The 14,613-nt window shown below is 41.9% G+C and overlaps 1 protein-coding gene and 1 pseudogene across 1 annotated transcript; one reads left to right on the top strand and one right to left on the bottom strand.

Annotated features, from left to right (window-relative positions):
- Nucleotides 1–1,532: 1,532 nt before the first annotated feature.
- LOC146148074 (uncharacterized) lies at nucleotides 1,533–7,045 on the top strand. The gene is made up of 5 exons (XM_083387472.1): nucleotides 1,533–2,232; nucleotides 3,853–4,101; nucleotides 4,416–4,594; nucleotides 5,134–5,598; nucleotides 5,811–7,045. The coding sequence occupies exons 1-5, from the start codon at nucleotides 2,118–2,120 to the stop codon at nucleotides 6,615–6,617; spliced, it is 1,815 nt and encodes a 604-aa protein (XP_083243598.1). The 5' UTR covers nucleotides 1,533–2,117; the 3' UTR covers nucleotides 6,618–7,045.
- A 1,137-nt stretch (nucleotides 7,046–8,182) lies between these two features.
- LOC146148073 (sepiapterin reductase pseudogene) lies at nucleotides 8,183–9,295 on the bottom strand (annotated as a pseudogene).
- Nucleotides 9,296–14,613: the final 5,318 nt, after the last annotated feature.

Genomic DNA, 14,613 nt, shown 5'->3' with positions numbered 1-14,613 from the left:
ATAAAGGGCGCTTTATACAGTCACGAATCTGCGCTTTGCATCCGACCAAGTTAGCTGGTCTTTAAGCACGAAACATGCAGAGCCTTGCAGGTCGGCTGGAGTTAGCGCCACGCAGGTATGTACCTGATCTGCTGATTAATTGCCCGCGCTTCGGCGAAGCCGCGAATAAATCGGCTTTTAGCACGGGTGTTTGTTGCTGTGTTTCGCTCAGCCAAACGCTGCCACTTTAACATTTCCCGGAACTGCAAAGCGAGAGAGCTGTTTTAAGACTGCGCCGCGAAAGCTGAATAACGCTGTAAAAGTGAGCGGCGCGCGACGTAGCGCTGATCAGTTCGTTCGTATCATTCCGAAATCGCTTTTCAACGCCGCTATTATTGTGCGTCGGCCCGCTGAGAGAAGAAGTAACCGCGTGAGCTTAATTGTCCGGGCCACCGAGAGAGCGCGCTTTTGCAGTCGCCATTTCGCCGCAGACGCGCGGACCCTGCGTATCGTTTCAATACCTGCTACAAGACGGCTGCGGAATACTTGGTGAAGGCAACAGAACAAGTTTTAGTAGTACACTTGTTAGTAGTGGTAGGTTCTATCAAAGAGTTTATTTGAGTGTCGTTTACCTAAAAGTGAGTAGGAGGGACAAAATGAGGAAAGTGAGCGTACACTGGATTTCCAGTTTATGTCGGTTCAGCCTGGCGAGCTTATGTCTTGCATATTGTGCTTTTGCTTTGCGGCCTCATTACTGTTGCTTGAATATGTGTTAATTTAAGAACGTAATACCATAAAGGCAGTTATTATTAGAAGCGTTTGTTTAAGTCAAGATAATTTATAACCGCAACGACGTTCGTCACAAGGGCTATTGTACGTCTGTTTATAGTTTTCTAGTTTCTTATAATCGAATTAAAGAGAAACGGACATTACAATGACTCCCCCCGCAACTTTTCGCGGAATGTTTAGGGTGATCGCTTCTCGTATATTTGCCAAAAGTTGCGTTACGCAAGCCGCGTGACTGACGCACGATGACGTTGTGACGCAGGCAATGGCACGAGACAAAATAGGATGAGGGTGATTAAGTTAACGAACGTTACGGATTTGCACCAACTTGTTGTGTTCGAATAGGTGACAATGGCTTTTCAGTGAACCTGGTTGACCGCTATAAGCCAAACCGCCTTCTTTTTCTGCACTTCGTCTCACTTTCGAAAGGGGAGTGTGTAACATGTGCATTGTGCCTATGTTGTGTTCAAGTAACTGTTTAGGTTTATTTGGCATAGCATTAATGCCGTTAAGTAGTGCAGCGTAAAGGCTTTGTTTGACGCTACGAAAGTGTAGTGTGAAATGTTTTACATACACAGCCTTTTGGTTTACATGTAAACACCATCTAATTTGTCATGAAAGGTTGTGCGACTTTTCAGCCTTTAACCAGCATTACATAACTTTCCAGTGAAGACAATCATTTCTTAGTATTAAACAGCCCATAGGTCTTAAATTGCCATGACTTTCTCTTCTCAGCAAAACAGAATAACAGGGGTTTGCTTGTCACAGGCAGCCACATTAATTATGCATTAAACTGCTAACGCGGTCCGCTGCGGAACACCGACGCCAATTTGTTCAGTTTGTAACAATTTAAGTAACAGGGGCGTTTGTTTTTCACGGCCCCAGGTCGCTAAGTCGCATACTCTTCCGCCTTGGCAAGCGAATGACGGATCAGCGTCAGTGCAGTATTTTGCTGAGTCGGACTCTCGCGACATTTCCTTAACAAGCGCAACGCGCGTTGAGCATCGAGTGCAGTCGTTACGAAACACAAAGCTAGCGTTTTGCGTTAAAAACTGTTTGTGTTCGTACTGGATAATAAATTGTAAAGCTATAACCAAGTCTATGCATATAAGGTGGTTACTAAGTGGGTCCGAGTTTAATCGGCTATGATGTATAAACTGCGAGCTAGTTTTTTATAAGTTAAGTAAGACTAAAGCAGTTTTATCCTCATTTCATGACTTTATTTTCATTTCAGGCTTAAATTTGCAATAAGTCGACCTTATTTGGTGCGCTGCAAGCACTTGCGTACGGCCAGTTTTAAAGTCGGAATAAACGCCGCTTACAAGCGCAACATATCCCCATCGACGGAAGAAATGTTGCAACTGGAAGAAACCGGACGGAATCACGTTAACGATGACGTCATGATCAATCAGCGCCTCAGTCAGTATGCGCTTGATCGTGACGTCACGAACGAAGCATATGACCTAGGTATGTTGGCTTTGTTTAGTTCGTCTGGCTTAAAATTCACCTAGTTTCATAACATTAAATAAGGGGTTTTCGCCATTTTTGTGCTGTGGGGCAAAAAAGTAAACCGTTGCCCGACTATGGCTACGTAATTGTTTACCTGGTCTAAAATCGTCCACTTCCCATCGAAACTGTGAAATTTGTCAGACCCCGTTATAGAAAGTTGTTCCACGTATAAACGATACGTTAGCCGCACCCAGTGATTTCACAAATGGGATGTGCTCTTACCCACCCAAGGTTCATCGGTCTAGCCGAGTGGGTTGTGTGTGATGTCATTCTTGGCAAGTCGTGTTTGGTTATAAATATTCGTATTGTTATAGTCATCCACGATGCGAGCGACGGGATCAAATTTTATTTCTTGGGGAAGCACTTGATGCGATGAAAAAATAAGTTAGGATCGTTTATGTGCATTCTCTAGTAATTTCCGCGATGTTCACATGCGTATATATAGCCATACTTCAGGGCGTTTATGCTTCGAATCCTGATCACTGACAGGAAATGTCACTTTCGCGAGTTTGAACCACTACCATTGCTTTGCACAACTGCCTACATAGGTATTAGTCTGCACCATTTTAGTTGGGCAACCTATTAATAGTTTAGGGGGCAATGTGCCCATTTTGTCCGTTCAGCAAAATAAATAGCAAATTTTCCCACCTGTAATTGTGTAAATATCACACAACTTTACACGATGGCAACTTAGCTTAAAAAACATTAATTTTCGAGTATTTATTCCAGCAACAACCAAACACAAAGTTGTGGTGAGAATGTCAATGGGGCGAAACACAGTTTCGGTGGTGGACTGCTTCCTATAGAAAACACATTTGTTCCCGTTGAAAACTTGAACCTGACACCGCCCTCTCTTCAATAAAAAAAGCACAAAGACAGGACCGTTGCCGCTGAAAAGCGCGTAGCAGGGGCCAGCCTGATTTTCCTGTCGCTAAACAGCACAAATTCGATTGTTTGAGGTCCGCTAATAGAGTTGGACCGTGTCCCGGATAATTCAATCAAGGCAACGCATCAGCGCCTTGCTGTGGATTTCGTAAACACGCGAATTGGACGGGCGCGATCGCTGGCGGCCAAGGGGAACCAACAGCTGCTGCTGGGTGGGTGGGTTTGCGTGTAATATCCCTAAATAGCAGCTTTCAAATGGCAGCTTTTGAAAATGGGCAATAATTTTAGTAATACCATTTGTGAAATGCTAATGTTTTCGAACGAAGCAACCAATATCTAGCGTTTGCGAAAACGAATTTTGAGCATCCGAAGTGGTTGTTTGTGCCAAACTTCAACCATTGAATCACTACAAAGCAATGCAACACCCACGCGCAATGACACGTGAAAATACCGCCTCAGGTATGCGTATAGGTTTTCGCGAACAAACAGCCAAAATAAACGAGGCCCTCGCAAAATGGTTTCGCTTTACATAATGATCACATACTTGCGGTAAAGGCGCCAAAACCGTTTTAACAGAAAAAAACAACATTTTTCTCTTATGTTACATAAGTTCCATTACTCTGTGACCGTATCAAATAGGCCTATTTACACTGAGCCGCTATACAAATTAAGCCCCACACTTTTTTCGTGCAGAATCCTGCGCCTACAGCACGCTGGACGCCAAACACAGCAAAGCCATCAACGACTCGGAAGATGAGGGTTACGGCGTGCTTAAGCCCAAGGATTGCGATGTCGTCGACGTGGCTGGCGACCTGGCAAAGTGCCAAATCGGCGGGCAACACCGCAGGTCGGTCTTCGACGACAGCGACTATGACGAGGTAATGGACTTCATGACATCACCCACGCCTAGGTCACGTGACGATCTGGAAAGGCAAATGCAGGGTGAGTTGAGTGCGGTGTTTAGTTGAGTAAGTTGCACTTGCGACTGATAGGCATGCAACATTTTTGTGCTTACGGATTATTTGAATGTAATATGAATAGACAAGTTTGAAATAATGATAAAAAAAACTTTAAAACAAAGCTAAAAGTAATAAGAATATCAAAGCCCATACAGAAGTTGGTTTTATTTCCTGACGATCTTAAAAAATAATAGAGTTATTAGAAACGTTCAAAATGATACCTACTTATACCTATGTCTTACTACAACCTCCAAGCTAGAAGTGTTTGTTCAATTTTGCCTAAAATCATTTCCTCAGGGTCAATCGAAGAGCAATGTAAGGACGAGCACGATGTGAATAACTCGTCCAAGAGATCTTCGGCCGCCTCATCTTCTGAGTCAGTCGGATCTGTCGCTTCTTCCGGGGTATTATCGTCCTCGGGAGTCGAAAGCAGCGACGAAAAGCCAAACCCGAAATACGCCAACCTGGACGTGGCGGTGAGTTACGACGTAACCTTTTTGAGCGCTGTTGTGTAGTTGTTTGGTCGAAAGTTGGCTTTTAGGAACCAACATTATTCTGTGTCGCAATAAAATGTTAGCCTTCTTATAATTGGCAAACTGAATGACATCTCCTCGCCCTTCCACGTGAATGAATAAATTGGCTTCAAATGGAAGAAAAATATACATTGAACTTTTCTGTCTTAGTCAAAGTCAGTCATTCATAAGTTCTAGTCTTTAACAGAGAAATACATTCGCATAAAGAGACTGATGATGCCATATTTTGTGACGAAATATAATTCTCTGTTAAAGACTAGAACTTATAAAATGACTGACTTTGAATAACATAGGAAAGTCTAAAGTATATTTTCTCCTTATAACCGTATCTTTATCCATGCTCTTCTCATCTATCCCATGAATATATAAGAACTGTGCTGCGTAAACAGTTTAACTTAGGCACGCAAGAGTTGCACAGTTAACTAAAGCATTACTCGCGACTTCCTCATATCGCTAAACAACGACAATAATTTCGCGTGCAGAAAATTCTTCACACGCGCAAGCGCATCCAGCGAATCCTCCACACTCCCGCGGAAGACCATGTGGCTGCAGAGCCAAGCGACGACGTTGCACAGAACCTGTCGATCAGCAGCAGCGGAGGCGGCATGGGAGGCAAGAAGAAGTCGGCTTCCCTGTACAAGCGGCACACGAGCTACGGGACGCTGGGACGCCGGAGCAAGTCTTCCTCGAAGCGCGCCTCCTCCATTCCTCCGCGTCCGCTCTCCGGTGGCGAAAGCGAGCTGACTGATCCGTTCCAGTCCGGCGCCGGCGATTACGCGACCCTGGACCCTCTACGGGCACGTCGCGACACAAGCGCCGTCGAAACGTACTTTACCTACGACGGGAGGACCGAGCGGCCCAAGTCGCGGGACTCCGACTCGGACGGCAGTGGCTTCGACTCGAAGCGTTGGAGCCGACTGAGCACCAACTCAGCAAACAGCGACAAGGTGTGTTGAAATGTTTCAGGCCGTACTTGTTAGGCGACTGTAAGCCCGTAAGGTTATTTGTTCGCTATGAAAGAAATTCTGAATGTTTTCATCTCTAAGTTCCTTAAAAATGTAACTGTTATTTCTTTAAAAATTGTAAGGCTTTATTGCATCTAATTTAAAAGAATAAAAAAATCTAACATTTATAAAAGATGTTCTATTTTTATCTGCAGCTTCCTTCCGCCGGGCAACAAAAGGGTCCATTCAAAGCTCTCAAGCGCTTCGTGTACAACAGCAACAGCTCGATGTCGAACAGCACCCGCAACCTCTCGCATGAGGAAAAGAAAGCCATGATCCAAATCTGCGTAAGCAACGGCAACGAAACCAACAACAACAGTAACAACAACAACAACAATTGCTCGTTCGACGAGGACGGCTTTCGCAGTCGGGGCGAATACTCGCTCTCGCACGACCCCAGGCGGCAAGCAGGCCACAGTTGTATTCCGGTGGGCTCGGTGGACGCCACCTCCGAGTACACCTTCTCGGCGTCAGCGCAATCTCGACAGCGCAGCTCCAACTCGCTGATGCGCAAGTTCTCGCGCAAGTCACCGCGCGGCCGTGACCCCCGGCGCTCCAGCCTGCCCGCCCACAACATGCTTGACGTCAGGAGCGGTTCACAACCACCCAGCAGTGACGTCACGCCGCCGTTTCAGTACGGCGATGGCGCGCAGCGGGCCAACGACATCGAAAGTCGCGTCATGGAGTCTGTAGAGCAGAACAGCCGCGGCGGCAGCGCGATCACACCTAAGTCGCCCCAGAAGTCGAACACCCTGAAACGCAGGTTTCTCTCCTTTGCAAAGAGGCGCCCTTCCATGAAGAGATCGCCGTCGAAGCCGGACGTGGGTCGGGCGAGCTCTTCCGAGGCCGCTCCCACCATGAACAAGTCGCTGAGCTACTCTTCACCGCAACTTTCCGTGTTCGCCGTAAATTCGACGAGCGGAAGCGGTCGGACAAATCCAGCGCAAAAACTTTTGTTTTAAGCTGTCTTTTCGTTTGTTTCTTTTGTTGTTACGTTTCTCTGCAGTATACTTTCCTAAAATCCGCTTAGGATGTTTTAAGACCATGCGTTCTCACAGATTTTGCGACTGCCTTCTCTGTTAAGCCCAACTTCCTCATTTTTATTTGTCATAAATCACACGGTAACTATGTTTACCTAAACAAGGTGAAATGTGGTTAGGGAAAGTTACTTTATCATTCGGTGAGTTATGTGGGAAATTTTGCCTGTTTTGACCTACTCTTTCTTACCAGAAACTTCAAGATTAACTTATGATGGTCCGCTTTATGCTCTTCTTTCTGATTTTTATGATGTTTGAGATTTAATTTTGCTCATTATTTATGTATTCGCCTGTTCCCGGGACTTTTGGATTTTTTCTAATGTTTATTTGACGCGTCCCTTTATTGTAATAAAAGTGCGCAAAAATATATGACGAAGTTGTTATTAAGGTGTTGATAGAAGGTACACAAAGTGCTTAGTTAAAAACAAAAAACGAAAGAAGACTAAAAATAGTTAAGTAGCAAGAAATACAAACAAGGTTTGCCATATTTTTTCTTTGGGGTCGTAGTGGACCCTAAAGCCAAATTACCACGAAGTTTCTATAGACAGCTGCTAAGCACAAGAATATATCGGTATGGGGAATGGTAATTACTGTTTTGTACATGGCTATTTCTACTTGAGGTTCCAAAAATGGATAATATTGTCATTAAGGCGTGAAAAAGACAATAAAATATGTATGATAAAAATGGTACACAGGTATTACTTAAGGTTCCAACATATGGATAATATTGAAATTGAGGCGTAAAAAGGACAATAAAATATGTATGATAATAAATATGATACACAGGTACAAATATGAAAATACACGTTTTCAAACAAAATCGTCAAAACAATAACGTTATTGAATTGGAATGTTGCAAAGTCAATAGTTTAACGTTTGTATACGTAGATACGCTTCGATTAGATTTTACTTTGTCATTCGTGACTAAACCAGCTTTGTTAAAAGAGGAGGGGCGGCCCGCCAAAATACAAAAACCTTGCCTATGGAACAGTGGCAAAGTTCATCTATAAGTTTTACCGTAATTAAATTTGAACTTTAAAATAAATCGCATTATTTATTGTTTATCACAACATTATAAGTCTGCAATGAGCTAGACATTTTGTGCTACACCAAAGCGCAAAACAAACACGTAAAGGATGGACGGACGACCGGACGCAGCCTGTTGGTGTTGTTTTCATTTAATCGTTTTTTTATTTTTATTATTAAAAAAAGTAAAAAGTAAAGTTAGGGGCAAAGGGGGAAGTGACTGTCGTCCTAACATTGGCCGAAAAGGCCGGGGATTTCTGAATTCTATTTTTTGGTTTATGGATAGATTAAAGTGTCAGTATAAATATAAATGATATTATAATTTTACCGCACGAAAAACACCTGGTTTTACCAAGGGGAAAAATGGCGGGATACTCTGCAGTGTTCAGTGATGACCACCGTCAGGTATAAGTAAGTATGTATATGTTGTTTTTAGCGATTTAATAACGACACGACATAAAGAGTTACACAGGTTCGTTCCCTTCATCATCCGCTACCTGCCTATCAGGCATCAGTAGGTGTGCGCCCGATTCAAACTCGTCGGCCTGCAGTATGTCCAGCAGGTGACGCACCGGCTCCTCAGGATCCCTCACCTGCCCTCTAGCGGTCATTTGAGCAAACATCTCTTTTATCTCGGGCACGCAGATGGACTGAAGTTGCCTCCACATTTCTGTGTTCGATGGCCCAGGGCCATAGCTGAGAAAACGTGCTTCGGGCTCCTCGAGTGCAAGCACCTTTAAACGATTGTCGTTGGATTATTAACGGCAACCAGGCGTTTATTTGTTTGTGGCAAACGATAAACGGATTACTGAAGCATTTCTAGGCTGTGGCTGCAGCCTTATCAGCAAAACTGCGCCTTACTAAAAACAAATTGAGCATAATAAGCACATCTTTATAGCAAACAGCCACTATATACACATTGTGCCAACGCGCGGCATATTAAATCGCAACACTTATCCAACTGTAATGTGTTATAAAACGACCGTCAACTATTACAGAATTCATGTGCATTTGTCAGTTACCTTGAAGAGCATCAGCCGGGCAGCCTTCGCAGCGCAGTAAAGCGAGAGTCCGGGAGTCGGTCGTTCGCTGATCCGCGAACTGATTTGCACCACCGTCGTCCTCATATCCGAAGATTCACGAAATCGCGCGAGGAACGCCGAAGTCAAGGCCAGGGTCGAAGTTAGGTTCAGGGACCAGAAGCGATCGAGATCGTCTGGACTTCGGTTTGCCGAGGCCTTAGTCGCGATGTCGCCCAGCGAGCCTGCGTTATTGATCAACAGCGCGTTCCGATGCCGTTCACCACAGCTGCTCTCGTGCGACAGAATCGCGTCAATTTGGGCCGACTTCACTTCAGACAGGTCCGTGGCGAAACAAAACACGGCAATGCTGTCAGCTTCACGCTCACTTAAAGCTAGTAGGCGCGTCTTCTCGAGACCTTGTCCAGATCTTGCCACCAGCACCATGACGGAGCCTGGCAGAAGACGAGAGGCAAGACTCACGCTTAAGCATCTTCCCAAGCCCTGACTTGCGCCAGTGATCACGCAGAATGTCGACCCGCTCTCGAAAAGGCTCATTACCGTGCTGACTTGCTGGTTTTGTCAGAGGATTAAATGAGTTGCACTTCGGAAGGAAGCACCACAGTTTAAGGGGCTTTTGACCTTAATTCCAACGAGGAAAGAACACGTTATAGACAACTGTACTAAAAATGTATTTTCCGTTAAACAACCATGCATACCAAATAACTGATTGTCACTGTTGTAAATACAATTTGTTTATTGTTTTATTGTGCGTTCTATAATACAAACCGCTAGGGTTTAAACGTATTGCACTTTAATTTAGAAATCTAAAGAATATGACAGCAGAGATTTTCTTGCTTATCACTATATAAAGTTTTTTAGGTAAAGATTGCTCTGTAAACTCAAGATAACTTTTATAAATTGATGGAACAAAACAAGTTTGGAATGTAGAAACAGAAAATGTTTTAAAACTTTAAAGCTGCTTTTATTGACGGGCATGTTTAATGAATAACTAGTACGCCTAAAATGTATTTACTTTCGTTTGACTGGATAGGATGGTAAATGTTTCAATAGTGATATGCCTATGGGCATTAGCATGTTTTGCCTCTCAACAAAACTTCCCGGATAACATTAATAGAAATTAAATGGTATATTTCGCTAAAACTTTTTTACTAAAGTAGTCTGACCTGGCATGTTTAAAAAGCTGCGATGTTTCATTTGAAAACATCCACTTTTCTCCAATTTAAAAGTCATATTTTGCGTATACTGTATAAAACATGTTTTTACCACGTTCTTACCTCACGTCAATTATATTAAAATAACGCATTTCGAAGCTTTTTACGATAATTAATGGCTTCTGTCGATTTGCGCCTGTTCTCAAACTTATATTGTCCAAACATTCCATCTTAACAACCACGGCTGCCAATTGACTTTGTCTGCCACCTGTTCTACGCCACGGCAACTCAAAACAAGTGGGTCAGAGCTTCCTCGGGCATAATACCAAGCGTTTTTTTCGGGCTCGCATTTTAAAGCAGAACAAACCTTTTTGCCAGGGTTGCTCTTTTTCGTGGATGTTAAAATGTATACATGGCGTTTTACCTAGGAATTTTTTATTTAAAAAGGATTTATAATAAACACAATTACAATTTGCTAGATCTGGATTTATACTGACGCGTGGTGTGTTTAGATCGCAACAGAAGCTGTTTTCTAGTTTCCGCCGACCATTGTTCATTTTCTTTAGGAAACTACGGAACGTTATGTTAATGAGTGCTGACAATTGAAAATTGAGTCTGTCTTTCTCGTGAAGATGCTTTTAATCTGATGGTAAACAAACCACACTGTAGTTGTTACATCGTGTATTAATTTTACACATCGGTCGGTATTTTGTTTTATTTTATCATTATTAGATTTATATTTATGTAACAAGACTGTAGTGTGGCAGGTAACAAAATCAACACGCAGTATATTTTGGATAGCACTTACCAAATTTACTTGTTGCGAACATGGCAGCTTTGTTAGATGTGAAATTACCAATCTAATTAAGCAAGCCTTACGAGCGAAAAGCCAATAGCTAGTGGGAAAAGCTTTTGATTAAACATTTCTGGAAATCAAATGCTTACCACTTCCTGAACTCATTCAAATTGAATATAGCCCGTTAAAGTATTTCAGCACGTCCGCAGTTTTAACTGGATATCACCAAAAATATAGTTTTCTATTCGGAAATAAATGAACTTATGACACCAGTTACCTCCTACCTTTTTTACATTTTCTTTATTTGTATTTATCTTCTGAAAACCTGGGAGCGCATATGTTAACATAAAATATATCTAAATATCTGACCATTCAATAAGTTTCCATTAAAAAGTGTTGGAAAATTCACGGTATTTGCACACAACTGTTAGGTATTTTTCACAGTAGAGAATATCAACAAAAATCATACTATACCGAGCGTTTTCGTTAGTGGTGCTCGAAACCATTCATTCTATAACTATATCTATTTGTCTTCAAGTGGCATATTGGAACATTTTTATAGCTGTACCTAAAGTTAAAGTCTTTGCGACCGATCTGACAACGCAATACAAGCTAGCTTTTATTAATTAAAGAAAAGTTATTGTCGCCACCAACCAACATTTGCTCGTTTGCAGGTATCAAGCACGAAAAGACTACAGTATTACTTCCAAATTTAGTACTGTACTGAATTACATTGTAGCCTAAGTCAGGGTTCCTGCTCATTTACAGACCACAGTTTAAGTTTATGTTATGGTTTTGCGAAGCAAACTTTATTCTACTCGTGAAAAAGGGTTATATTTGACTGGATGCATTTACGTCCGTTTAATGATCGGGAGTATGCTTACAAACTGGCTTATCTTGATCTTAGTTTCGACAGACAATTTAAAAGCCTATCAAAACCCGCATTCCAATATCAGCGTACATCTAATCCATAAGAACCAAAATTAATTAGGCCTTACTTAACCAGGCCTTAATACCAATATTAAATTAAATGTCAGCCATATGAATGAATTTGGTTCAGATCACGAAGTTATCAAAGGCTTTGCAAAATGTGGAAGGCTCTAACGAAGTGGCAGGTACTACAATTGTAGTCGTACGTTTTGAAAGCGGTTAACTTGAGGACGATGTGCGTGGCTGCAGGGCAACGCTTGTGTCGCTCCAGTTCACCCGAATGCTTCCTGCCGACAAGACCATTCGCCAGCGTTATTTACGTGATTTCAGATTTTTCCAACTTTACAATTTCGCCAGTGGTGAACGTTTGGCAATAATGTGTGTGAATCAAGCAAGTGAGCGTTAGCTAGTGCTGGTCATTGTCGCATTTGAGTGTATGGTAGATATATTTGAACTAAAGGTGTTTTGTAACGTAAAACGTGATGTATATCTGTTTTAAATGCACGTGTCTTAAGGTAATCGAAGTGACAGGCAGTTAGTGCTGCGCTTTGCATTATTTAGTGTTTTATCCGGTAGGTTGCAAGCCAAAACACATTGAATGTTTTGTGGCAAAAGTGCCAAAAAACAAAAAAGCCCAAGGGAGCATACCACTAACAAAAGAAAGCAAAACGTTTTACGAGTCCTATGGAATATTAAATCGCAATTTTAGCCTTCAGGATTTGATTTATAATTTAATCCTCCTAATATATGTGGTCAAAAATAACATTGTAAATATACGTAGATATTTATTGATTGGAAAACCTTGTTATTGCCTTGCGTTGTTGTCAGCAAGGTTAGAGATGACCGTTGGCCATGCGTTGCACGACAGGTGGCTTGATAAAATCGATACCGGCCGCTTGAAAAGTGTCAAAATCATTTGCGGCAGGCAGCATTATGACGAGGCACTGACTTGGTTTTGCTTTTGTCCAAATTAGGTTTAGCACACCGGAAGTTTACCATCTTGGTGACTAAGGTGTCGTATATGTATCGAAACAAAGTTTACTGCTTATGGTCAGATGCGCGATTTGATTACGCCGAAAGCGTTTTGAATTTGCACAGCTTTAAACTTTGCCAAATGCTGTTGTATTTCGTCCAAGAGTCAACTGAATGTATTTATTGTTTGGATTTATTGTGCAGTATTACAACGCCGGTATTTGACATTATCCACCCCTTTAAATCAGTCTCCAAAGCAGCACTGCACTCATGCAGCTCGTGGTGAACGTAGCTCTGTCGGGCTTGACATTTCGCCTTGAGTGGCTTGCGATATTCGCTATCTGACAAGCAACACCATCCCCTTGGGAGTGACGTCACAGTGCGATTAAGCTGCTGCTTGCGAGGTATTGACTTTTGCACGTAAGGGCCTCCGGTGCGCCACAGATCAACAGCAAGCTAGAGTATGGCGTAACTGCTGTATGAGGTAACCTTGTGTAAGAGGCAACCGAAATGAGAGTAAATGCTCAAATCTAAAAAAACAAGTTAGAATTCGGTTAGAGTCGTTTTTTAAACTCGCTCACTGTGAGTTAGCTTATTTTTATTAACAAGCTATTACTGGAAAGCGTTCTGCACGTTTTCACGTGTTAACCAAACATGTTATCGGTTTTGTTATACTTGTCAGGCTAAGCAGGCTAACATAAAACATCATATCGAACTAAAGAGTGAGTGGTCTCCGTTTTTTAGTTTTTTTAACAACGATCTTTGCACGAAAGCGATAAACAGTTTCAACCTTACGAATTCAGTTAAATTTGCTTCCGCTCAGCGACAAATTATTGCTGACTGAGCAAAGTTCATGTAAAAACTACTGTATAATACATTATGGCCTAACGCAGTGTTTCTCAACCTACATAAAAATTTGTCGCCGATTAATTTAGTTGTGTCTCTGATCACAGTGGTTTCAAATGGTTAGATTTATAGCGATCGGCCCAGAGCGAATTTCTTCAAAAGTTAGGAAAACAGAAAAATAAGGTCACCAAAGCTTCGCTGATATATTGACGCTTGTGCGTAAAATGTTGAGAAACACTGATTTTAACGCAGCATGCTTTATACAGAAGAGCCTGGAAAAGGGTATAGGTTAAGGTTATCAAAATATTTTGTTACGTTTGATCACAAAAATGTTTTGCAAAATAAGTGAAAAAATGTACATCTAAAAATGAATAGACAAGGCTAAAGTCACTAAAATTGTTTGAAACTAAAGTCCAAGTATTTGGCAATATGTGAGGTAAACTATTTGCTTATTCTATCAAATATTTTCAACAAGTAAAAAATAGCTGTTTGCCATCAACGACCTTCATACGCACCGATTCCATTCCGTAGTATCCTGTGTAAACACTTTCAACAGCGATGTGACATGGTTTGTATTCTCTGTGGGTGTCTTGACAAACACAGGGCGAGCTAGCACATTATTCACATTTCGCAGTTGTTATATTTACTGTCCAAAGTCACCTAATTAATATACTTTTGACGAACTTCAACATTATATCAGGCTAGCGAATGAAGTGTATGCTATTTTGGCTATTGGCCTATACAAAAATAAATAAACAGCAAACTGTATTGCGTTGCGCCATATTGAAATAGAAAGTGTTGGCGTATTTGTTTGTTAACAAACTTCTCCATTGCACCATATCGTACGTGGTTGTGGCCATTAGTCGTAAATGTAAGGAAACTGATCACTAACGTACTAGATCAGTGATTCTCAAACTGGGGTCCGCGGAATCCTAGGGGCCTGTAAAAAAAGTTTCAAGGGGACCGCAAATCTATCGCTAATATCCTTTGACAGTTGCAGCGTTTAACTTGTATGAGTACTGATTTGTATACTCGAGTTATTGTTTTAAATGAGTTTTTGTATTTACTTTGTTCGAAAATTAACGGAGTCCGTCAAAGAGTTAACTGGAAGTAAAATAGTCCACCAGCTGAAAACGTTTGAGAATCATTTTACTATA

The sequence above is a fragment of the Ascidiella aspersa genome, chromosome 4, assembly GCF_963924565.1.
Source record: "Ascidiella aspersa chromosome 4, kaAscAspe10.2, whole genome shotgun sequence".
NCBI lineage: Eukaryota > Metazoa > Chordata > Ascidiacea > Phlebobranchia > Ascidiidae > Ascidiella > Ascidiella aspersa.
This window is presented reverse-complemented; position numbering and strand designations above follow the sequence as displayed.